Here is a 25,681-nt window from a genome sequence, read left to right on the forward strand (position 1 = left end):
GATCCCGTCTCCGCGCTCTAGCCGAGCAGCCATCACCACCGAGTCCGCCGCCCCCCGCGCTGGCCCACCCATGGCGGAAGGAAGGATGACGTGCCACCGCCGCAGGAGACCATGGCGGAGACCCCGCCCCGCGGCGACGCGGGGATTCCTTAGGGCGGGGCCTCCGCCTCCGGCCAAAGACGTGTCGCGCGTGGCCCCGCCCCTATATAAGGGGCGGCCTCAGCACAGCCTTCGGAGCGCGGCTGCCGCCTCTGCTTCGGCTGCTGCGCGGCGTTGGCACCATGGCAGGTCAGTGAGCGCGGCCACACCTCCCCGCGGACGCCCAACACACGCGCCGCGATTCGCGAGGGCTGCTGGCGGCGCGGGCCGCGCTCGCGGAGCCGGCACGCGCTGCCCGGTCGCGCCCTGGCCGCGGCGCGGGAGCGGGGCGGGCCGCGGCCGCGCCTATTTTTAGGTGGTGGCCCCGCCAGCGGCGAGCTGCCGGGGGCGAGCCGGTGCCGCAGCCGGCGGGGGCTGGGGCTGCCCGCGGGGGGGGTTGCAGGCCTGCCGGGCGCCTCCGTGCAGTTCAACAGTTCGTTCAGGATTCAGCCTTGCTTTACGCCGCCTGCCTCGCTACCTGGCGCAGGTCTCTGTCCCCTAACGGGAGGGATGTGGCCAGCGTGGCGGAGAGCTGGAGGGTCTGGAGAGGCCACTATAGGGCCGCAGCGGCTCACAGGAGAAGACCTAGCGCTCTCCTGAAACGCTAAAGGCCGTAGGTAACTTCGGTGCATTTGATACTTTACAGTGAGCAGCTCCTTACTACCTCTCCAAGTACGCCTGGATTTTTTTCTTCTGGATTTTTTTTCCCGATTCTTATCTTACCTGAAGCTATCAGCGCAGTCGGTTTTGCTTTCAGACCTGGAAGGCTGTGGGAAGTCTGGTGCTCTGCCTTCCGATGCACATCTTGATTAGATGCTTCTGTCTCTTTAAAAATCCTATACTCAAAAAAAAAAAAAAAATCAGATGTACTGGTACCTAACTCGAATAGGGGAATGGGCAAAGTCCTGTGAACTCAAGCTATGCCTATGAAAATGCTTCCGGGGGAAGTTTTAAAACGTCTGGGGCAAGCACCATTCTAGATGACTCCTGCACGCTGTCAATTGAAGATTGTTCCTAGCTCAGACTTCCAGGATGCTCTTAGGTGTCTAAGGGCTAGTGCGAACTCTTGTCTACACATACAGTAGCCTATGAACTGGGCGGCCAAAGATGTCTCTGAAATAGTTTGGCTTTCCTTGGATAAATCAGTTGTGTAGCTGTGCGATTGTCTCTCGTTCTCTGTGGTTCTGCATCTGCTCTTACTAATAGTTCACTATGCTTCAGGCATAACAGTAACTGCTGCGTGAACATAATCTGTGGAGGAAACGTTTACGGAGACGGGGGAGAGGATGGGAAGGCAGCCTCATGCAACTGAAATACTTACGGTTTAGGTAGAACGGGCCAGTCTCATGCAGATGTAACTTCCATATTAAGCAGCAACTAGCCTTGCCCAAATTGTAGTATGGACCGACACATAACATATCTGAATGTACTTTAGAGAAGGTATGAAATAGTACACAGTTTAGTCAAAGCGATGGAAAACTGTACTGACTTGGATGCTCTACAAGTTGCCAGTATCCTCTTTCTGTCAAGCAGTCATAAAGTTTCCTGTTGCAGTTGAGATGTGATAGGGGGTTTCTTAGCCTTTATGCCATCATTAATTTGACTTTATTTCTCTAAGACCTTTGTGTGTGAATACTCTGTTTCAGTAAGGTGAGGAGACATGGTAGAAATATACCTGCTAACAGTAAATTGAAAAAGACTAGTCTTTCAGTGGCAAGGCCATTTTCAGTATTAGTCTTATACTTCTGGGGAAAAAAAAACAAAAAAAAAAAACAAAAAAAAAAAACACCAACATGAACACAAGCCCACTTCGTCTACCTGGATTTTTAGTGAGCTGTCTGTCAGCATAGAGTGGCAGACTTCTGTGTGTTGAGTAGTTGAGAAGTAACATGGAAATTAAGTAACGAAAAATGCTGCCCAAATAGGAGGATGTTGGCACCACTTAAAATGCTACACACTTGCCCTTTGTAAAGCTTCAAAGAAATGCAGAATCGTTCTGTAGATTTGCTGAATTACATGAACTATTACAAATTGGTAGCTAAAGTGAATTGGGGGAGAAAAAAAAAAATCTTTATTCCTGGCATTGTAGAAGCTTTTTTGAACTTTGGAATTGACCACTATAATCTAAATCCCTTGGGACTAGTTGGTTTCGCTGCTAAGCAAAATAGAAGGTTTTGTAGCTGGTCTGTAGAGCTTGCAAACTAGGTTTGCAGAGTTTACAGACAATTATAGTGCATGACTTTCTGTTGTCAACTGTTAAGATGGTATTAAGTTAAAATGATACTGATGATGACTGTCTCATGGGTTGAGAAGTTGTACCAAACAACAATCTCTCTGAAAGTAGTGCAGTCAGTATTTTAATCTTACTACTAGACTTGATAGTAAGCCTTTAAGTAGTGTCCAGAACCCTCACTCGCAATCCTTACCTAACTTAGTTAACAACTCTTGTCAAGAAAAGAAATCACAGTTGCTAAAATAAATCTGAATGTGAAATCTACTCTTGAAATTCTTAGCAAGAAACTGTTTTGTTGATGGTGTCAGAAATGGTTTGGTAGAAAAGGGCATTTTTTTTTTTTTTTTTATAAAGCACTGTAGCTTGGAAAGGAGTATGACATGACCATAGTTAACAGTGAAGTTCAGAAGTTACTTGTTTGTTTTTGTCAGTCCCACCCTGGCAGTTTAACACAACATGATGACTGAAAGAATGCAAAGCTTGTATTATATGGCCTCAATTAGCAGTATATGGCAAAACGATCCATCTTAATCTATTTTTGAGATCTAGCTGGAGCAGAAGATTACAGTAACAATCCAACTGTATCTCTTTTTGCTTGAAGAACAGAAACTGTTGCTGCAAGTCTTAACTTGCTATTACTAGTTACTTCCCATTTAAATCTTGCATTCTTGTGATAGAGCTGCAACTATGGGTTGCAGAACTACTCATCTGCAAAATCCTGAGCTAGCAAAACTTAATACTGTTGTCCAATACTTAATTCAATGCTTACTTTCATTTGAAAATAAAATGTAAATTTTATACTGCCCTAGCTCCAGGGTTGAGAGCTGAACCTAGAATAACTCTACAAAACTCCGTTACTAACTTTGGACCAAATGCAAGCTCACTGACTCCCAATACTTTTAGCTTAAAAATAGTATATTAATGGCCAAAATAAGGCTATTTAGACCTTTTGGATTGTCTCTAACATTTGGCATGACTTACTTAACCTAGGAGCAAACTGGAACAGGTTTTTTTCTTGTAACATTCCTGATTTTGTGCGTTTTACTGCATTTTGCCATGTGTCAAGTTACTAATAGCAAATATATGCAGTTATCTGCTTCATTCAGCCATGTAGGTAGGCCAAATATGCAGAGCTAAAGGGCACATCTTGGAGGTCTCATAGCACGATTATCTAACAATACCAGGTTTCTAGTATATCTGTCTCAGAGTAAAAGTAGTGGATCATGTTAACTTGACCAAGTTCATTTCTTCCAGACCAGTCTTTCGTGACTCTAGCCACAAATGACTCCTATGTGAAAGGAGCACTGGTACTTGGTTCATCCTTGCAACAGTACAGAACAACAAGGAAGCTGACTGCACTCATAACTCCTCAGGTCTCAGATCTTATGAGGTAAGGTCACTTATATACTTCAAATTGCCACAGTTCCTGCTGATGTTGAGGTTGAAAAATGGAAGTTAAATTCCTTAATTGTAACCTTCCAAAACTGCAATCTTAACAGCTAAGCTTAGCCGAATTCAACTTATACTATCTTGAATTCTGCAAGTTCCTCAAACTTGAAACTGGTTGTTTTTTGTTTTTCTTCCATATGATGAGTTAAAAAATACTCTGTAGCTAGAGCACTAAACTGTGACTCGATACTGATATTTCAACTGGATCTTTGCTCTTTTATAGTCCTACTTAGAACCATCCGACAATACAATATTGCCTGTGCGTTCATTAGCTCTGTGTGTATGCGTGTGGAGGTGGGAGTAGGGGATTGGTATCTGTTTGTCTTGCAGAAGCATTCCCGATTAAGATAATGCAACGTAAGCTCTCTTGAAGTCTAGCAGACACTTCAAATCAAACTTCATTATGAGAGAAGAAAATTAACAGAACTAAAGTAGCACCAAGTATATCAAATCAGCAATCAACAGAGGCATCTCCTGAGGTCACCGCAGCACAGCTAATGAAAGTAACAGGCAACTGCTTCCTACAGCCTCTCTAGAACAGTCTTAGTATGGAGTGGTCTGGGTGCTCTTTTCACATGTAAGAGGAGAGTAAAAAACCAATTAATACCTGCATGACCTACAAATGATAGGTCAAGATTCTGTACATGGGGAAGTTCTTCTGGAAAGATATTTCAATTTATACACAGTAGAAAAGTGGCTCGGTAATAAATGGAGTGACTCCCTAGAGTCTCTTGGCAGCTAAACGGACTTACTGATACAAAGATGTTATGTACAGGAACATCCATTTAGCCTATTAGGTGAGTGTGCTCTTTTAAGATGAGTCATAGATGTTCTTATGTGCTAGCACAGGCCAGCTAGTACTATGCCCTTAGACCAGCAATACCTACCTACCTAATGGTGTAACTGAAACTTTCTCACTCTGTATCCACTAATGAGGTATACCTTAAGTTCAGAAGCAACTGTCCATACCAAACTGTCAGTATAAAGAGAGTCCTTGCAAGGTTCAGTTCTAAAACTCATCTACAAGCTCTGTGGCTCAAATTGTACTGATAATTGCTGAGCGTTCCAAGACACACTATAGAATAGCGAAACTTTATGGATGCTTCATATTTTAAGCAGCATTAATTCCTTAACTTCTCTTGAACTAATGGTAATGCTTTACTGATGGTAAAGCGAAAGTTGGATATCTGCTACACAATTTCACTACACTGTCTGAAAGTTTGTCACCCTTAGGTGAACACGATACTGGGACAAAGCACTGCTGTACCCATAACCATGATTAACTAAGTCTTTAAAACTTTATGGGATAAAGAAAGCTTTAGCAACTGGGTCTAGTCGGATGTCCCTAACAGCCACAAATCCAGAACACTGTTGTTGTAACTACTGCATACACTTCTGTTTCAGCTGTTTATGATTTAGCTACTGTCCTGCTCAAGTGACTCTAACAGCTTCCCATTTTTTAATTGCCTGCTCAAAGTAGACTGTTAATTGGCTAGAAATCAGTCTGGCTGAAAAAGCTGTGTAGAAAGCCTGTACTACATAGTTGTGACCTACTGGACTCGGTAGCAATGCCAACTAAAGCCCTGTTTGTGGAAGAAGAAAACCCCAAACTTCTTTGCTCCCCAAAACGTGCCCATTGCAAACTAGAAACCTTGAGGCAGGCGGGTGTACTTGTGCGTTCCACCACATGCAGTCAAGACTCTCTAGCTGGCACAAGAAATACTGCCAGGTTCCCTGTTATTCCACTTCTCTCTATGGAATCTGTCACATGGTGTGGTACTGGAATAACAATAGAACTACATCTTGGCAATTGACTCTTTCCCCAGGAGAGTGCTGGAAAAAGTCTTTGATGAAGTCATATTGGTAAACGTCTTGGATAGTGGGGATTCAGCACACTTGGCATTAATGAAGAGACCTGAACTAGGTGTCACACTAACAAAGCTTCACTGCTGGGAGCTGACACAGTTTTCAAAATGCGTTTTCATGGATGCAGACACAATGGTTAGTGGTCATGTCTCGTGGTGTCTCTTAATGACCTGCTATGGGGGCGGTTGGATTTTTCTGTGGGTTGTTTTTGGTTTTGTTGTTTTGGACTTTTTTAGGGGGAAGGGTGTGTTGTTGTTGTGTGTGTTGTTTTGTTTTTGCCTTTTTTTTTTAAAGGAAGGGTGATAGAGGCATTCTTGGTGTTTGGACTAGTAACTCTAAAACTGTATGTGCCTTTTTTACCTAAATTAACTATAATGTACTCTGTGGGGACTATCTCCATAAAGTGTTGTCTTCTGTAAGACAGTATCATCGATAGGAGAACTTTCTTTCACGTCTTAAGGTGGATGTCAAAATCCATTCAAACATGATACCCCTATTCCTAACCTAAAAAACAGAAAACAATATTTTTTTTTACCCCACTTACAACTAGGTTTTGTCAAATATTGATGAGCTTTTTGAGAGAGAAGAGCTGTCTGCAGCACCAGATCCGGGCTGGCCTGACTGTTTTAATTCTGGAGTTTTTGTTTACCGACCTTCAATTGAAACATACAATCAGCTGTTACAGTTTGCAACAGAGAAAGGCAGCTTTGATGGTATGTATTAATTTGTATTTCAATATGCTAGGCCAAAATGCTAATAGTGGTTGGGATGGCTTATACAACATAAACTACTACACAAAAACTATATCCTTGTCACCATAGAGCCTATCACTACAATATTTAGTAAATGTACTTTTTTCAGACTTCATGAAAAAAAAACACAACAGCCGAAGAGTTTGGCCTCCGAACTGGCAGCTGTAAGCATTAGTAATGTAGAATCGTGTAACAAGAAATCTTAAGATTGAGCAAGCACAGTGCATGCATTAGCAAATGAAACTGCAGTACTATGCTTCATGCATTCCTAACACTCAAGGCTCGAATGTTCTATGCCAACTCGGGTTGCTGTAGTAGAAAAAATAGTACTGATCGATTTGAGTGCAGCTTCAAGAGAAACAAACATTTGAAGATGCAACTATCTCTTTGTATGCTATGTGATAGCTTCCTGTCATTATAGGGTGGTGACTGTCTTTTTCCCAATATCAAGTGCGTGTAGCCTTGGCTGCTTCCCAGTATAGGTCACTTGGGATCAACCACTGTGCCAGATTTAAGCTTGAGAAGCCAAGTTCTGCTGTCCTGTAGGTCTCTTAAATCTATTACCATTGCAGCAAATGCACACGTTGCCTGAAGACTGGTATAGGTAAAGGCTTCTGAATATCACTGTCTCCCATCACTAAACTTCATTATGTAACTACTGTGGTACAAAACAAAGTCTAACTAAAAAAGCTACAGAAAATTACATAATTAAGACCTTAAAATGGAACTCTTAATAGAAGGTAATTAGCCAGCCTATTGATTTACCTTTCAGTACTTTGTAAAAAGTAAAAATTCTAGATGTCACTCCTAGTCTGTAGAATAATCCCTGTTACTGTGTGGCCTCCTAAAGAAGGTTAGTGCTTAATGCTACCACATGAATAAACTCTAGTGAAAATGAGTACTGCAGTGTAATGAAGGGTCTGTCTGTACCTTGCTACTGACAACGTAGCAGTTGGTAGCTTTGGAAGTGCTCTACCACTTCCCCACCCCCCCAGCCAAAACCAACCAACCAAAGAAAACCCCAAACCCACATCTTTGTGCAAACTGACTGTCGAGTAGCTCCAGGAGCATCTGAGACTTGGTGTCTCCTCTGAGCTTTGTGCTTGACTGCTAGCAGACTCATCTTCTAGGTCTAAGGCCCCTGTCCTCTAAAAGGATTCTACAATATACTTTCTGACAGAAAAGCTAAAGCCACACAGTGGTGAAACTTCCTCAATGTCCTAATCATGAAGCAACTATTGCAGGCAGCTCTTAACAGCAAAAACGGGTTAATGGTTGAGGTACCAAGTTTCCAGAACTGTAATTTGTACTTCATCTTTAAAATTTAAAAAATTACTCCGTTTTTATTAAACGGTACCACTTCTCTGAGTAATGAGACCATGCAGACTTACACTACCTGCATAAGCTGCTGCTGAGTTCATGAACTCAGTGGGGTGAAAGGGGATCTAAACTTAAATTGATCTAGACAGTAATAAAAGTTCCTAGAAAACTTTTTACGGGAGAAACAACTGTGAAGGGTCACCGCCTTCAGTAAGACACGGGGATGCGAACTCAACAAGCTACCAAGGTATGCATAATCAAAGTCAAGCATTAAGCACCCCGTCTGCAGAAGTAGTAACTAGGGAATGCAAGACTTTCCAGAGTATTTAGTAATGGTGGACAGATGCCTCCTCTGTAATGCGGTTGTTCAGAAACGGTGGAATGCTGGCTACTTATGTAGACAACTGCTTTGTCTATTTGAAATTCACCTGTCTAGATAATGATGAACATGTCATGCAATAATTCTAGATACCATCTAAAAGTAGTGGATGGGGAAAAAAGTTTTGTTTTACAAGAAATCTGGTAGTACTGGTACCTTAAGAACATTGCTGTTGTCAGTCCTTTGGCTCTTTAGCCTGGGATCTAAAGTGGTTACTTTTATATATAAATATGTAATGCAGCAAGACTGTATCTGTAGGTATGCAGCTAATGTAACTATTGTTTGATTCTTTCACCTTATGTCTAAGGTCCTGTTTATACAAGACTACTGTTGAAGTCTGAACTAGGGCAGCTAAATATTGCTTTCAGTGGCTGCTTTGGCACAAATGCATGCAACCTGAAAAAAAAAAAGCAGAGTATGTAAAACAATCTGAGTGAAAGTCCTGTAGAGTAAGTTAAATACTTTGTTGCTGCACTTCACTGACAAGCTATCTATTCTGAGAGGGCATCCTAGACTTTATTCTGTTCTAGATGATCCCACTGTTAACATGCATTCTTAACACAGCATTGAGTTAGCTACGTTTCATCTTAGCTTCTGAGTAAAGAGCAGGGGACTTGTGTGGTTTCTTTGACTCTGTTCTCTAGTGATGGGCACAACTCTTGAAGTGCTTTCCTGCCTTTATGGATTGAGAGGCAAGTCAGAGGTTTGAAATTATTGGACTGAGTCTCTAGGCAATTCCTCACTCTGCAATCTGCGTGTATGCTGACAGCTGTAACAGGATACTTAGAATTTATATTTGTCAGTGTACTGTCTGTACATTTAAGTTTATGCCCAGTATCTAGATACTTCAATTGCAAAAAGAAAATTCTGCTCAAACCGTAGTGAGGGTGTAAACCTTAGTACTGCCCTATATCTAATCACAGGCTAATAAAAAAACCCCCAAACCTTTCCTGAGTCAGCAGAGACTGAGTGCTTTAGAAAATTAAAATAAAACATTCTCTTTTCTAAGCTATATGTTTACCTGCTCTTTAGCAATGCTACATGTGAATGCAGTTACAGGTGAAGGGAAGACAGCAAATGAAAGTTGAGGGACTCCCTTCAATCTTTCGCAAGAGAAACTATTAGCGCTTAAAGACTAAGTATATTCACTGCAATTAAGAATGGATATAAATAAGTAGTTTTTGTTTCTCGATAGCTGCTTACAAACTACTCTGCTTTGGGGCAGAGACTTTTCTTTTAGCTACTCTACTACTGACATACCAAACAACTTCAGACTCATTTGACCCTGTTACAACCTTTACTTGCAAACTAAGAGATGACCCCTCACAATGCAATAGGTCTGGCTGTAACTTGGATTCTTACCCTCACTTGATGGTTAGTCAGCAGTGCCTACTGCCTGTTAAGGGATTTGATGAAGTTTTACTAGAGTCGCCACCCAAACTGAATGTGCTTTCCTTATCAGATCACAGCATAGGCAGATGCATCCAGGACTGCAAGTCTAACCAGACCACTGATACCCTAACTCTGGCTTTGAGATGTTGGTTATACATCTGTAAGCATAAGTAAAACTAATTGTTGACACTTGATCTTATGAGCTACGGCTTTTCTGAAGCTGAGCAGTACTCAATTGTCAAGTCCTTTTTTTTTTTTTTTTTCCTGCCTTACACAGCTTGAAATTAAGTTGTAAAAGAAACTGAATGGGAGGGTTTGTGAGTAGCTTGCTGTCTCTTTGCGAAAGTAACCCCATGCATATTATTTTTTTTCACTCTGTATTTTTTTGATTTTCAAAGGCCACAGGTTTACAGGGTCGTTCACAAGTAGAACTCTAGTGCTCTGTGCCAAACTCCTACTGGACATAACTGCATTACCAAATCTTTATTAGTGCTATCTGATGCTTGTAGCTTATTAATGCTTTCTCTTTCAGGTGCAGATCAGGGGTTATTAAACACCTTCTTCAGCAGCTGGGCAACAACGGACATGAGCAAACATCTACCATTTATTTATAATTTGAGCAGCACTTCTGTATATTCCTACCTTCCAGCATTTAAAGAGTAAGTTCAGAATTCTAGGACGACTTTCAGAGCTTACATAAACAAACTTCTTATAACAGAATAAACACATACAATATGAATTTACACAGTTTTCTAAAGGGAGACCAATATTGTCACTAAAAGAAGGTGTAGTAGTTTTCTCTCAAAAAAAAATTGAATTATTACTAGCTAAATGAACCATCTCATGATAAATGCAGAAAGCTGTATCTGTAGCTTAAACCGCTCATTCCTGGTGCTAACACTGTAGCTGATTTAGACTAAGCACATTTGACAGGTCACTTGCAAAAGGAAGAACCATTCCTCCACTATGGGATACTATTACAGCTCTAACCAAAGGCAGTAGCTCTTGAATCAACTCGAGCTAAACTTCAGCATGACACTTGTGGTATTGTTCCCACCTAGATAACTTGCCCTTTCCTCACTCAAATTCTTTAGGGTATTTCACAGCCAGTAGTTACAGTTCACCTAATCAACCACTACCTTCAAAATAAACACGGTGAACAAAGACTTGTGTAAAGCTAGAATTCTCTCTCAATGGTCTTTCTAGATCAGATAGGTCATTAAGTAATAGCAAGTTGGAACAAAAACCTAGAGCCAATCACCGTACCATTGCATGGTTCTTGTGTCATGATATCAACCCTATCATCCCTAGCTAGCAGTACTAGATTTGGCATGTGAGTAAACCATGTGGCAGGGTCACTCAAAAGTGTTACAATAAACATGGGAGGAAGCATGGGAAGCTGAAATGTTACGCAAACTTTTCTTTATTAAGAGCTGAAAAAGTTGGAGGGAGGGCAGGGGAAGTACCAATTGCATAAAACCAATTTGATCTCTGAAAGACATCAGGTTACTAGCATCTAAAGCAGCAGCTAGCGTAAGCAGGGCTGTTGTTGGCTCAAGATCAAACTATGTCTTGTGATCAGAATACCATTTGAAATCCTGTCATGCTAAAAGTGGAACACTTATTTAAAGAAATACATGCAAGCCGAAGAATGACTAAGTAGTTGGATAGCATTTGATAAGCTAATATCTATTGTAAAGTATGTCTTCTTTCCATGGCTGGCTGGCTGTTAGTCACAGGACCTTAAATTTACAAATGACCTTGTTGCCACAGAAGACTAATTGGATTTGGGGGCTCCTAACAAAAATCCCATTTAACTGATTGACTCAATTGCTTAACTGAATTCAACTAGACATTCAGAAGTAGAATGCTGGGAAGTGCAGACCTTTTAAGTAGAATACCCTCTTCAGCAGGTAGAACAATTTCCCTTGGTTAGATCAGGAGCTACACTCCTGATAATCAGCAGTTGGTATAAAGTGAAATTTAAACCTACTGACATCAATAGCTAAGTTTTTCGCAGCTTTGTACAGCGAGACTAGATTTCACAGCAGTCTCAGTAATCCTTTTTCCAAAGGAAAATGCCAATTCATGACAAATGCTCTCTAACTTCAAAACATCGATGAAGGACTTTTCTGGGAGACGGGGAAAGACAGATTAGTTGCTGAGGCCAGTGTGGACACAAAGCTTCCTAACAGTTGCGCTTAAATGTCCAAAGAAGGTTTTGCAGATCTAGAAAGTAGTTACTGAAAACACTGTAGAAGCCTGGCATCTGTCAATTGCTGTACAGGTCTTAAGTGGACAGAATACTAAGAATACACTTCTCCATTTGCAGCAAGTGAAACACAACTCTTCTCAGGTATTCTGTAGCTTAAATAGCCCTGATTTTTAAACAATGATAAGTTTTATCAGAGCAGCAGTCTAAGATGAAGAAAACTCAGGCTCTTAAGTAGTGCTGTGGCAGCTAATAAAACTAAGGTAGTCCTCTTATGCCAAATCTTGACATAGGGAGTTTAAAGTTAAAGCCCAGGAACTGACCTCTTGAAGACAGATTTTTTTTTTTTTTTTTTTTTCCCCTTGCAGTTAGTGCAAATATTTGACCTTCTTTCACACATGCATACGTTTTCATTCTGCAGCAGGATCAGTTGTGTTCGCAACACTGAACATGGATGTTGAAATACAGTCAGGGATCTTACAATAGTACAAAAACCCCCACCCGAAATGCACAGTCTCATTTTGAATGTTTTCTTTTTTGAAACACACCTGCATTGTCTCCATTAGTGAAACATCTGATTGTTGGTCAAAATGACCAGGGTGTGCTTAACAAAACCTTAGACAAACTAGTTTGGCATTATCCATTTTAATCATATATTGAGAAGAAGTCTTAATAAGACACAATCTGAACTAGGTGAGACAGTCACTGTTACTAGAGAGACTGGTATTGTTTATTCACAGAACTGACTCAAGCTGAACTCTCGTTCTATTTTTCTATGGTTTGAGAATTAATGCTGTCTCTTAGCATTAAGTTCTTCAAAAGGGGTGTATCTCATCTATGCTCTTAATGGAAAAGAACATACTGGTAACATTTGGGACAAAGCTATAAGTCCATATTGAAAATGGAGTTAAAATAGTTTTAGAAAAAAAAAAAACAAACACAAACAAACACAAAAACCCCTTACCATTACAAAACCCACTCATGGCTAAACTAAGATTATTTAGAAAATTGTGGTTGGTCATCCAGCAAGACCCTGCTGCACCAACATCAGAAGACCTCTGAAATGCCTGGGTTAGACAAAGCTGTTATTCTGCAAGGATGCGGTCTTCCTGTGGCAGGGCCTTTCAATGATCCTTTTCTATAGGACTGTAAACTGAAAGGGTAACTCTTAACTCTGACCCTTCTCTACATAATGCTTGTAATGCCTAACTATCTGGATCACTGACTTTGGAGTAGAATCTTTTTCACTTTTAAAACCAGTTCCGATTGCAACGGCTGCTTGAGACGGCTCTCTCCTGAGCTATGGACATCACTCTACCTAAAGACTTGAGTTGGCTGTAAGTACTTAAATAGCCCAGACCTTTAGGTTTTGGCTGTATTCTGACTAGTATAATGTAGAATTCTGTTTGCATTTTTTTTTTCTGTTGTATAGTGATGCTTTTGGTCTCATTAGGCATTGGCAGTTTGATCATTTAGTGTTTAGCCTCCTAAATATATTAATATTTCTGTTTTCTGGACACCTACAGAAACTGCAGGTTAAAAAAAAAAAAAATTGTGTCTGCCAGTCAAAACTCTTGTTTTCTAGACACCTGCACAAACTGTGGGTTCTAACTTTTTCTGTCCAACAGGTTTGGTGCAAATACCAAAGTGGTGCATTTCCTGGGAAGCATAAAGCCATGGAACTATACATATGACTCCAGGACAAAAAGCATAAAAGGCAACATGGATGACCCCAAAATAGTTCACCCAGAATTCCTCAACGTGTGGTGGGATACCTATATAGCTAATGTTTTACCATTACTAGAACAGCATGGAATTGTTGAAGAAATTACTACAGGTGTAAACGTGGTACGTGCTTTAATATTCTTGTACAAACTACCTAAGTTTGGATGACAGGTTCTTTACCATTCCACTGGTTTCCCTTCCCTCTGTCCAACTCAAAGCACGGGTGTGGTTTAGTTTGTGGGATGCAGGTTTTTGGTTTTGTTCTTTGACGCTTGGAATAAATAATACTACAGAAGAGACGCATGCTATAGTGGTCTTGAACATAGCTGTCTGCTTGCCCAAAACAATCTAAATAGCTAATGATGCACCAGCACTTATACTGTAGTCACTTCTTTAATATATAGAGAAGGGCCATAACTCAATGTGTTGCAGCTAGTAGGGTTCTCAAGAAGAACCCCAGTTCAGTATGCAATATGTACATACAGATCTTGCATGGTGAAACAGATCTAGGATAACTACAGACTGAATACTTATATAGACTGGCAGTGACAAATCCCAATACTTATCAAGGCCTAAGTAGTGCTTCTAACCCTAGTTTTCCTTCACAGTTTAGTAGCTTGCATCTGACTGCAGACTTTATAGCTTAGTACATGGGCCAGTTTAAGTTCTCAACCTTTCGAAGACCAAAGTTACTGATCCCTTAAGATGTGCTTTCTCTTGTTTATCTTACGTCTTTCTAACAAACTATTTGCAGCTATCGGGCTTGGTCTATACTCTGGCTTTCTCTTGTGGCTTCTGTAGAGAGGTATGAAGAACTTAAACTTTATTTTTTTTTTTTCTTCTCCCTGCTAACTCCTGTAACTCTGCTTTGTTACTTTGCTAGGAAAGCTGCACAATCCCTGCCCATTGGCAATGCTTGCTGCTGCGCATGAGAACATCTACTTTGTTGTCCCATCCCATGGCCTGTTGCTCACTTCAGCTATGCAAAGTATTTCTATATGTTTACTCTGCTTTTCCTTTTAGGCAGAGGTTACAGAGGCAGTGTCCCACATATCGATATCAGCACCATCACCAGTATTACCAACTGTATCTTCAGAAGAACGCAAGGAACGGTGGGAACAGGGCCAAGCTGACTATATGGGAGTGGATTCCTTTGACAACATCAAGAAGAAACTAGATACCTACCTTCAGTAGAAATGCCCGCCTCAAACAGTGGTGATGCAAGGACTTGTTCCAGAACTAACAGCTAGAAAGGTGTAGATGGTGGTCAGTTACACTTGCTAGTAGCTTGATGAAAAACTTCTTGGCTGAAGGCCTCTGCAGTGCTACAGATGAAGACTGAGCAAAAGCTAGGAAGCAGAATTCCTTGGGCCACCTCTAACTGCCCAATTTCCAATTCTCCCTGCTAGATAAAACCAGGTATTTTCAGCTTAAATTTTCTTCTGTTGTGATCAATTGGCTCAACATATTCCTTGAAACTGGGTTTGTTACCTCACCTCCTTAAGGTGATTAGCATTGATTCCTTTGCTTGCTGTTTTAGATGTAAAGTCTAATTCCTGGGATTGCTCATACACTAGCGTGGTAGCCATTCTGCTTTACCATAAATGTATTAATGACACTGGGATACACACAGATTTAACAGTAATAGCACTGCTTTGCTCTTTCAGTCAGAATTGCACTGAAGTTTTGACCAGGTTCTTACGCACAGTGCCTACAGCATGGCAGAATGCATTTTTTCAGTTCTGTATACTATGGGACTAGTAAACTGAGTTTTATCTGTAACTTGGAATGTTACACTTGATACAAAAATAAAAAGTTGTCATGCATTTCCGGCTTCCCTAAACTCTTAAGCAATTAATAATTAAAAAAAAAAAAAAAAAAAAAGGGAGCTCTGAAAACAGTCTAACTAAAATATTCAACCCTTAAGCTTTCCTAACACTACTCTAGCTGTCAGTACCAAATGTCCAGCTCCTAGTTCTGTAATTATTTACAGAATCTACAGTCATTTGCCAGGGAGCTGTTTATGACAAATCACCTTATTAACTTGCCCTAAGACAGGGCAGTGCAGGATGTACCTGCTGACGCTACGCACGTATGTAACATGGAACTTAGGAAGAGGGAATCTTTCTTTTGGTGACTACAGAAACATCCCTAACGTAAGCCCTGTACACTGAACTTGTTTTTAACTATAATGATGATGCTACTTTGGAAAAGACAGACTAAAATCTGCTTAAGTAAATGTACCTACCCCGATTAGGAAAAATACTCTTTCTGTGCATGCAGAGTAAAAGAAAATTACTTTTTGCTAACACTCAAGCTGCACACTGTGTTCTAAGATACACGAAAAAGCAGTCAGAATACCACACTAACAGAAGTATGCTGAAGACAGAGATTGGCTGTTACCTGTACTGAGTTTCAGATTCATCCAACAGTCTAAACAGAACCAATTTAATTAGTGGTCCGTCTTTGACGGCTACACTCCGTACTAGTCCAGAAGCAATAAGAAAATATTATTCATTTCCTAATAAAACAGGATTTTGGCAGGAAGATAGTGAGGGTGCTAAACTTTTAGCGCAGAGATAAAATAAATGATCAACAAGCTCTCACCATTTGCTGGTAAAGCCGAAGACATAATCTGGGTATGAGAGTTAGTTTGTTTTTCACTGCTTAATTGCTCTAAGATTCCTTGGTCGCCATTTAGCAAAAATGCTAAAGATGATGTCTATGTAATTGTACTGTAGCTATTTTAAACTACGTAGCATCTGAACTCCCAGTTGGAGCTAGCCCTTTCCTGTGTGGGTTTTTCTTTTGCTGTGTTGGGTTTTTTTAACAGATAAATTTGAAGTTTTGTGAAAGCAGGAGGCATTACTAGTTACAATCTATAGTGACAGCAGTATACTTTATCCAACAAGTACACACACTAGAGTTCTGCATGCTCACAAAATACTCTTTCAAAGACAGCTAAACAGTCTTAGTTTTGCTCACCTTGTCTGTGTTCATACTAGAGAATAGGCATGTTACTTTTTCTTAAGCTTAGTTGGAGAAAACTGGAAGTGTAAGAGCATGAGACTATACCAACCTGAAAATTTAATGGCATGTAAGTTGTGTTACATTAACACAAGAAGATAAGGAGAGATGCTGCATAAGATGAAAACCTGCATGTTTTGGGTTAACAAATATAGTTAGTAAAGAAAGAAAATCTGTACAAACATTCTGTTCCAGCCTCTGTGATTCATACTATGGTCAAGTATTTACCCACAGCCTCAGGAAAGCAAAAGGTATGACATCTATACTAAACTGTGCAGCTTATTTTCTATAAAATGACCTTTATGTCATTATCTGCCACTATTCCCTTCATAATTACTGCAGACAGCATTTGCAGGAAATAGAGAGATCCCTTTTTATCCCTTGTAATAGTATCACTTGATACATCTATTTTCTGCTCCAAACTGTAGGTACTCAAAGCAGTAACTGAGTTAAAACACTATACTCAAAATACATTATTCAGAAGGATCACAATCCCTCTTAGACTGTGACTCAACTATTGGAACTTCATTTGCCTTCAAAAAAAGTATATAATATAACGTGTTCCTTAAATGGTGACAACTCAGAGCAACTCTCAAAGCCTTAGAAGTTTGTTTTTGTTTTTGTTTTTGTTTTTTTTTAAATTTACATCTTTACTTTACGTAGGGGGTAAGAGAGACCCCAGAGTGATAGACTATTACCTCCATCTTTGGAATTTTAAATGCCAAGTTCAAAATTCCAAAAAGCTCATTTCTAGAACATGCCACAGAACATACCATTAGAACTCCAAGAAAGAGAATACCAACAGCCAAAGACTACCTCCACATCATGAAAAGCAAAAATAAACCCCAACCACCCAGAACACTGTGGTTTTTAAACCACTCGAGTAACTAAACAGCTCCATCAAATCAGACAGGACTTTTCTGCTCTCAGCTTTGACCTTTAACTGTTCTCAGATACAGTAATGGCTTTCTTGGGAGAGACCTTAACTAGCCATACAACTTAGTAAGTTTTTATTTGGCTTTGGAACATGGAAACCATCATCTAGTAGAGAAAAAAAATTGTACTAGTAATTGTTCTCGTAACTCAGCCACTCTGTAAAATGGCAGCATATTTTAACACAAGTAATGACATAGCTTGACTAGCCTTGAAACTGGTCTCTTTCTCATGGAATTTTAACTTGGAAAATGGGAAGAATGACACAGAGCCAAATTTCTCATTCAAAATCAGGAATTATCTCTCCAGCTTATCTCTAAACATCACAATCTGAACCACAAAAACCCAAAGAAAGTTTAACTTCCATAAGCTCTGCGCCAAAAAAAAAAATTGTTATCAGGTGTAGCTCTAGAGTTCTCATATTCTGTCAACTTTCCAGTGACAACCAGTTGCTGGGGTTCACACTGTCTTCCATCATTCATGTCTTTTTAATTCTTTCTCTAACAGACTTAAACCACACTTTTCTCCATAGCTAAGATGCTGGCTTCCCAAAAACTGCATCAGTTTGTTAGGTTACATATTTTGAATTCCTTTCTCACTCCTTCCATTGGCTCACTGTTTCTCCAACTATCAGACGTCATGCCTTTGTTTCTCAGTCCTTTTCCATTTGCCATGTTTGCAAGTCATCTTATAACTACCTGGCTGGTATTCCAAGATGTAAGAAAAGGTGAAAGGCACGAGAAGCAAATCAGAGCCCATTTCTCTGCTGCCAAATACACCTCCTGAATTTAACACAAAAAAAATAAACAGGACCTAAACATAGCAAAATATAAACAGGACCTAAACATAGCAATCCCTGCCCTCAAATCTGAAGTCTGAGCATTACAGGAAGACAGCATAGTGTTAAGAAAACACGTAACAGAAGACCAAAATCAAATGGAAAGAGATAGAAGGAACAGACAAGAATATTCAAATAATATTCAACTGAGATTCTTCAGTGCTATTTATTACTCTGCAGTATATGAACATGAGTACTTTACCGAAGTCTTCCTCTATTAATCAAGACACATGCAGATCAGCACTCCATTAAGACATATGTATGAGACTGGAAAAGCACTTAGCAGTGCAAGAAAACTGTTAGAAAGCTGGCAGCTATTAAAATAATTTGTTTTGGTTTGTTCATTTTGCAAGGACTAACTGATTCACTGACAAGTGAGTGGGTCATATTCTGCTTTGCATATAGCATATAGCACAGCCATATTGTTCAAAGCATGTACAGAAATTATTAGAAAGCATATTATCAATACAAGCCTATGAGTCTAGCATTTTATCCAAATCACAAAACCTGTACTTTTACAAAAATCAGTGGAATTCTGTTTAAGGGAAGTAAAATATTAAAAGAAAGTGTGTTACAAATTTAAGTACTTCATTTTTACTAGCTCCTGGGAAGTAAGCAGCAGAACTCCCTGCTGCACCTGTGTATTATTCAGAAATAGTAAAATAAAATCTTAAAATTTTGAATTAAATACCAACTTTGAACATAGTCTGCAAAAGTAAGGATTCCTGATCACTGACCACCTCTTCTGAAACAAACAATCCAGATGATCTGTTTGGTTATCAGGAAGCACCGAGATTGAAACTTGAAGCTATATCATTTCTTAAGGGTTTTGTCTGAAGGACAAAACACGGATTATTTACCTTTTGTTATCTTTTCACCTCTAAAAAAAAAGATTAAATTCTTGCGTGTTAGAATGCATGAGTACACATTCATGTATTGAGGGATTTTTATGTATTCTTAAGCGTTGTACATAATAAGCAACATTTTGAACAAATGAACACTGGAAAAATTTCAGGAGTGCAAAACAAGTTTGTGCATTTCTAAATTAACATTTAGGAGGAAATTAGTTTTTGCAATTTATTTGAGGCATTTATGTTTTGACCACAAAGACAGCAAAACTAAAAGACAGCATGAGACATATAACTTGAAGAGCATTATATACTAAAATATTAAATGTATTATTTACTCAGAATACCACAGTTTCAAGCTATAAATCAATTAAAGCCTTAATTTCATTCATTTTGGTTTGTTTTATTTCACTTGCTGAAGGCTTTTTGGTAGCAAAGGCTCCTGCTGCAAGTTCCCTCTTCTTGTTCTGAATTTTCAGCATATTTTCTTCCACTGAATCCTTCACAATGAACTGAAATACATAAAAAGCCCTACTAAAACAAAGCTCTTGTGTTTTTATTTTAAATTAAAAGTTTACGATGAGAAACGGGTACTTTGGAAAAAAAAGTTTAAAAACTGAGTAGTGTAAAGCAGTTAGGTTATTTTGTTGTTACTTTGTAAAGAAAACACAAGAGGGAAGGGTTATAAAGCAGCTGGAGGAAAAGGTCTGGCATTTTTTTTTTTTTGCCTTTGTTCTTTTTTAAAAACTTACTGGAAGAGTATCTGTCTCTTCTTTGCTACTTATATTCAAGAGAACCATCCTTCAATTTCCCAAGTAATATTTTTGTGACTGAGTGTTAATGAGACAGACCAGCTGCTCTTCTGCAGCTAAACAAGCTGCTATGCCAAAAGCAAAAGCCTGCTACATACCTTCAAAAGAATAAACTGTAATAGCCAGGCTACACAATGGCAATACTACTCCAACCTTAGCTACTCCAAACAGCTCAACAGGAACATCTAATTTCTGTAATTATCTCTTCACAGGAATTAGGTCACATTTAATAAAAATCTAACAATTCAAAGCCCACACTTCAAAAAATCATACCACAATTTAAGTTTACTGGTGAGACATACGATGTCACAATTCTTTTAAAAATACAGTGAAGGTTTTTGGAAAATAATTTTTTTTATTCACAACCAGAAAACTGTTCAAACAGATCATCTCTCAACTCACCTTAGTAATAACAACATTATGCTTCTGACCCAGTCTGTGACACCTGTCAAAACACTGGTCTTCTGCAGCAGGATTCCAAGCCTATCAGTAGCAGCAATGAAAAAGTGAAATAACCTCCCTTCTAAATACATAGTAAGATGAACATGGAATCACAAAGAAGTTATTGTACCATCATCTCTTGAACAAATGTTGTTTGCAGATTAATTACTCCCAACTGAACGTCTCACTCCTAAAGTATCCTGCTATAAAGAAAGCTTTGAGAACTTCTGGTTATATATTCATAACAAGCAGGAACTTCACGTAAATGCTTTAAAAACTAAGTTAGTCAGGAGTCCAGGAGACATCAAAACAATCTCATCATTTTAATTCTGAAATAAACACTGCATATAGTAACTGTCTCAGTACCCTTTTCCTGATAGCAAAATCTAAACCAGCCAAATGCAGGCAGTTACTTACCAGTAGACTAAGTCCCTTGACTGCTAAGAAAAGCCCATGTCTAGTTCCACTAGTATATGCAATAATCACCAAGTTAGGTAAACAAGACGTTTGCTGAACACAACATGGTAGTGTACCTGTTCATATTTATGCTTAGGATTTAACACTAAATATAAGGATTTGCGAAATGCCAGGTCTGTGCTCTGCATTTTTCCAGCGTGTTTTCTCTATCTAAAGGTACAATACTACTAGTCGTCACAGAATAGCTATTTAAATCTACCTAAAATGTAGTAATGTTCTCTTTGTGACAAGCAAGTCTCGTGCAATGGGCTCACCTTGCCAATGTCACCCACATACTGAAAGTTATCTAGGAACTCTTCTTAATGACTCCTTTCTATAGAAGGGGGGAGAAAACAGCACTAGGCTAGTGCCAGTTTTAGATTCTAAGAACCTCTGATGCCTAAACGCACCTAACGCATCAAGCTGCAAGACAAAAGCCAATAAAGGTCTTGTTTCTCCAGTCTAAGGTAGTGAGAAGTGCCACAAATGATACATCACAAGATGAACATTTCCGTCAAGCTATGTACAGCAAACTGTTCTTATACTAATCTAACTGTATAAACAAGATGATGTCTTGAGGAAAGACCTAGCCCAAATATGCACAAGTGTGTTCCATTCTACTTTTGCTGTAGTCAAGAAGGACCAAAGTATACTACTCTCACTCTTCTTTTCTCATCAGTCCAGCAAAGGAAAACTGAATTCCAGTACCTCTATGACTTTCAGCAACATCTTGTACAAAGGATACTACTTTTTACATGGGAAAATATACAGAAACATCTGTATACTTGTGATACTCTCACACTGAAGGTTCCTATTTCTTCCTAAAGGTGGGATTTCAGCAGATGCGACTGTAGTTAAACAAATAAATAAATATGTAAGAAAGTAGTCTATGGTTGGATAAATGTTCCTCCCTTGTGCTGAGTTATAACACCTCTCAGAAAAAGAATGCAGACCTCTAAGCTACAGTTCTACAACAAATCCACAGAATCCGAGTAGAAAAACTAGTTACTCCACTGGCTCCAGAGGTATTTCTGCTTCTTAAATCCTATTACTGCTGCTAATTCACTTCAAAGAGTGCTAATGCATGACCAAATCTCATTCAACACCGAACATTCAAAAGTGAGATCATAAAGGATCATGTGGTCCCACTGCCTCTTCATCAAATACAAGTTGTCAACCACTGACACTTGGGACGGTTATCATCACGGGATGGTTACCAGCAGGATGAGGATAAGTTGTTGATGGTGTATAAAGGCTGCAATTACATGTGGCTCTGGTTTGTGAGGTATAACTGCATACTGTAGATGACCCACTGTTAACAATGCTTAGCTTATTTTCTTACAACTGCTTGTCGCAGGACAGTGTATGCATTGTACCTCATTAGTTATCTTGATAGAAAATGAAAATTCTCTGGGACTTTCCACTAGTTTTCTTATTCAGAGAATTGTTTAAAAAAAGAGAAAAAGCAGTTAGACTAGATGGTGTTGTAGGTCCCTTCCAACTAAACTATTCAACACAACACATACAGAAACAACGCTTGTAAAGATGTATCAAAATTAATGAAAAACCTTTTCCAAGGCAACTCTCCATACTCTCATATTTAATTCTTTTAGTTTATTAAGTAAATAGCTTTTGTCTTCATGCTGTTATTATCACTAACCTGACGTCCAAGCTAGTACCTCCTCTTTACTATTGGTGTTACCAGGCACCCAAGTCCAAAGTTACACTATTATTTTAATTTACTTTGGTTTTGGTTTTGTTTTCAAGCGCACAAACTGCAGAATTTGTCTGTTTCCAATTGCCAAAAAACTAGAACATCAGAGCAGAGGAGTAAATAGTGGGGAAGGGAGGAAGTGAAGAGAAAAACTTCCATTTTATACAATGACACAAGACACGAACCAATCCTGTTAATACCATTTTGCTATCAATAAACGTAATTTACGTTTTTTATTCCTTATAAGTAATTTCGCATTCCTGAGTGCCTTAACAAAAGAAAAAAACTTCCTAAATTTAGATATCACCATCTTTTTCAGTCTCCTACAACCACAAAAAGTAACTTCAGACTAGTGTATTTATAAATAAATTCACAAAATAATAGAAGAGACCAGAGCAGAGAAGCACCTCATTATAACACAGAAAAAAAAAATACACCGTTCCTGAAATTCAGCTATGGCTTTTGAAGTTATTAAATAGAACATGCAGAAAACCACGTAAGGAAGGGAAAGGAAAGACAAGAAAGACAGAAAGGAAAGACAGACAGAAAGTTATCAGATGCTACACTGTAAGATGTCAAACCTCTTTGTTAACAGTACTACTAGCATTCTTTCCATTCACAGTAAATAAGTGGACAGCATAAAAACATGCCAGGGAAACAAATGAAGAAAAGCCCTATTTGCCCTTTAACAGATACTCATCAATGCTGTTCATTCTCAGAGAGGCTTTCCTTCTACCTCTTAGGAAAACATCCAAAGGAGCTTCACCTAGATTAAGCCAGACCATTATGAACAACCCATTACTCACAGGATCCATTAAAAACACTCGGGAAGCTGCTGTCAGATTTAATCCAACTCCACCTGCTTTCAGAGACAAAAGCATTACAGTTGGGGATCCTGCTTGCCTGCTTTGGAAACACTGAATTGCTTCTACTCTTTTCTTCTGTGTCATTGACCCATCCAAACGAGTAAAGGCAAGCCCTGATTCTCTGAAGAGAAAGTAAAAATGTTCAATTTAACAATCCATTTTCTGTGACAACAGGAAATAAATACATTTAAATCCTGACCTCTACTTTGAAATGCATATTTAAAATTCTGCTTTTAACAGATGATACATTAAAAATAACAAGAATTAAGATTTGCGGGTTTATTCCACTAAAGTAAATATTGAAGTAATTTGTTCCTCTTCTGAAGTTCTAAAAATAAAAAGGATAATATATTCTTCAAGCAATCTTTCTAAAACACTGCAAAAGCACATATTTATTAAGAGTGACAGTAGTTCTACTTACTTCAAGGGATTTTCTATAAGTGACAGGAAAGTTGTGAATTGAGAAACAACCAGACATTTAGCAGTTGGATTATCTCTCCGTAGTTCTATCAAAGCATGCATGAGAGCATTTATCTGAAATCAAATGAAGACTTATGTAGCTTATCCAGAGTTGGTTAGATTCTACTCCTACAGGTGCTTTGATAAAGTTCACATCAATTGAGAAATCACTGTTCAGTAATACCTTTTAAACGGAACTAATCTGTGGGTAGTTTCTTTTAGTTTCCACAGGAAACTAAGGATTGAGCATTTTTAATGGTCACAAGCTACAGGGCGATTGACAGTGCTTTGGGGAGGAAGATTCACAAACCCCTTTTTCGAGACATACTTCCCGCTGTCAGGAGTCAACAAGTCCCCTACCTCCAGGGCACAAAAAAGAACTCCGAAAAGTAAGGCTTGTGCAAGAGACAGCCACAAGGCAAGTGCTCTACTGTAGCTATACTCAAGCAGTTAGAAAGGCTTCCTCCAGGAATATTCAGGCAAATAAGCTATGCAAGACCCTTGGCTAGGTATGACAGAGGATAAGGAGGCACCAGAAACATTCTTAGGACTAACATGAGAATAAAAGGAGCAAGGAATTGAATCTGAGGCAGAGCAACATTGCCAGTTTTCTCATGTAAGGTTTAGCTATGATAAGGTAAAGAACCACTGACTAGAGAATGCAAGTGACTGCACCAGGTGAAAAATAAATAATAATAATAATTTTTAAAATATTAATTTATTCCAGAGCACAATGTCCTAAATTAGTTCTTAGGTCTCCACAGAAAGATTGTTAGGGAATAAATTTATAATCAACTTCTGAAATAACAATAACTTCATTACAAATTAGAATTAAAAATTTAGTATTTCAGAAAAACAATCTTAAAACAAAATGGTCCAAGTACATGCAGGAAGATTTAATTTCTGGCAGCGAGTGCATAGTGGAGGTGAGGCAAAAAATTATGTGGCATACCTTGAGAAACAGGTCTGCAAAATAAAATAAAAGATTCTCACTAGTTTATCTGACAAGTGTTATATTGAACATATATGATACCCATTTAGTTTTCCCCTCTAGAGCAGAATATATATTCTTTAGACAAGTTTTAAGAAGGAAGAATTTATTTATATTTTTAGTTTACAAAAGTAAATTAAGATCTGATTAGTTTCAGTGGTTATGGAACTACTCTATCTTAAGAAACAGAAACAAAAGCCAAAGCAACAGCTCTTTTACCAAAAGTTTTATTTAATTAATACACATCTATGTAATGCACAATGACCAGCATCAAATTACAACTGGTGCTCCTTTTGTCTTGTTTCCCTTCTGTAAAATTTGTCATGAGATTTTATTACATATTTTCTCCTGTGCTGGCCTGACACGCTGTGCAGACTTTTAAATAATAATTTATAGCATGTTATGCATATGTAAAGTATGTTCAGCATACTTACATAAAAATTCTAGAGAGTGCTCTACAAAACCATAATGAAAGCCAAGTAAAACACATTGGAAAGTACCTTTGAACTGGATATCCACCCCTGATCAGACTTCTTTCCATTGCTGGAGTCTATTTCTCCTTCTAGGGGACATTCCACCAAGTGCTCTACCCGAAGCTCATTCCTACAGAGAGGGCATTTGGCATCTGGCTATAAAAAAGCCCAAACAACATTAAAAGAAACATATTAGATCAAATTATTTATAGCGAGTACTAAAGATCACTTTACAAAGCACCTTGTATGAAATTATTACGTTGGTGTTCATACAAAAAAATCCTCAGGGAATACATTAATTCTTCTAACACACTGCTTTGTATTTTCTGACATATTTTATTTGTGAGAACATTAAGG

General features: G+C 38.8%; 2 protein-coding genes across 7 annotated transcripts in view; one reads left to right on the plus strand and one right to left on the minus strand.

The window, feature by feature from the left end:
* The first annotated feature begins 218 nt into the window (after window positions 1-218).
* GYG1 (glycogenin 1) lies at window positions 219-15,292 on the plus strand. Of its 3 annotated transcripts, none has more exons than XM_042793587.1 (8): window positions 219-288; window positions 3,626-3,761; window positions 5,647-5,821; window positions 6,237-6,399; window positions 10,062-10,188; window positions 13,370-13,589; window positions 14,221-14,271; window positions 14,490-15,292. In XM_042793587.1, exons 1-8 carry the CDS (start codon window positions 282-284, stop codon window positions 14,658-14,660), a joined length of 1,050 nt encoding a protein of 349 aa, XP_042649521.1. In that variant the 5' UTR covers window positions 219-281; the 3' UTR covers window positions 14,661-15,292. The 3 variants fall into 3 exon arrangements, with proteins under 3 accessions (XP_042649521.1, XP_042649530.1, XP_042649534.1); XM_042793600.1 differs by lacking the exon at window positions 219-288 and adding an exon at window positions 377-755; XM_042793596.1 differs by lacking the exon at window positions 14,221-14,271.
* Window positions 15,293-17,100: 1,808 nt separating this feature from the next.
* The window catches only part of HLTF (helicase like transcription factor), a 42,389-nt gene continuing 33,808 nt past the window's right edge, over window positions 17,101-25,681 (minus strand). For 3 of the 4 annotated variants that reach the window (XM_033004624.2, XM_033004623.2, XM_042793530.1), the window contains exons 20-24: window positions 25,352-25,480; window positions 23,823-23,935; window positions 23,342-23,522; window positions 20,327-20,407; window positions 17,101-19,624 (exon numbers count right to left, since the gene is read on the minus strand). In XM_033004624.2, coding sequence (XP_032860515.1) covers window positions 19,472-19,624; window positions 20,327-20,407; window positions 23,342-23,522; window positions 23,823-23,935; window positions 25,352-25,480 — 657 coding nt within the window. In that variant the 3' untranslated portion in view covers window positions 17,101-19,471. Of the gene's footprint in view, window positions 19,625-20,326; window positions 20,408-23,341; window positions 23,523-23,822; window positions 23,936-24,812; window positions 24,827-25,351; window positions 25,481-25,681 lie in introns of those variants that run through there. The other variant, XM_033004625.2, reaches the window with a different exon arrangement.

This window comes from Tyto alba, unplaced genomic scaffold (assembly GCF_018691265.1).
Source record: "Tyto alba isolate M040663 unplaced genomic scaffold, T.alba_DEE_v4.0 Super-Scaffold_10, whole genome shotgun sequence".
Classification (NCBI taxonomy): Eukaryota; Metazoa; Chordata; class Aves; order Strigiformes; family Tytonidae; genus Tyto; species Tyto alba.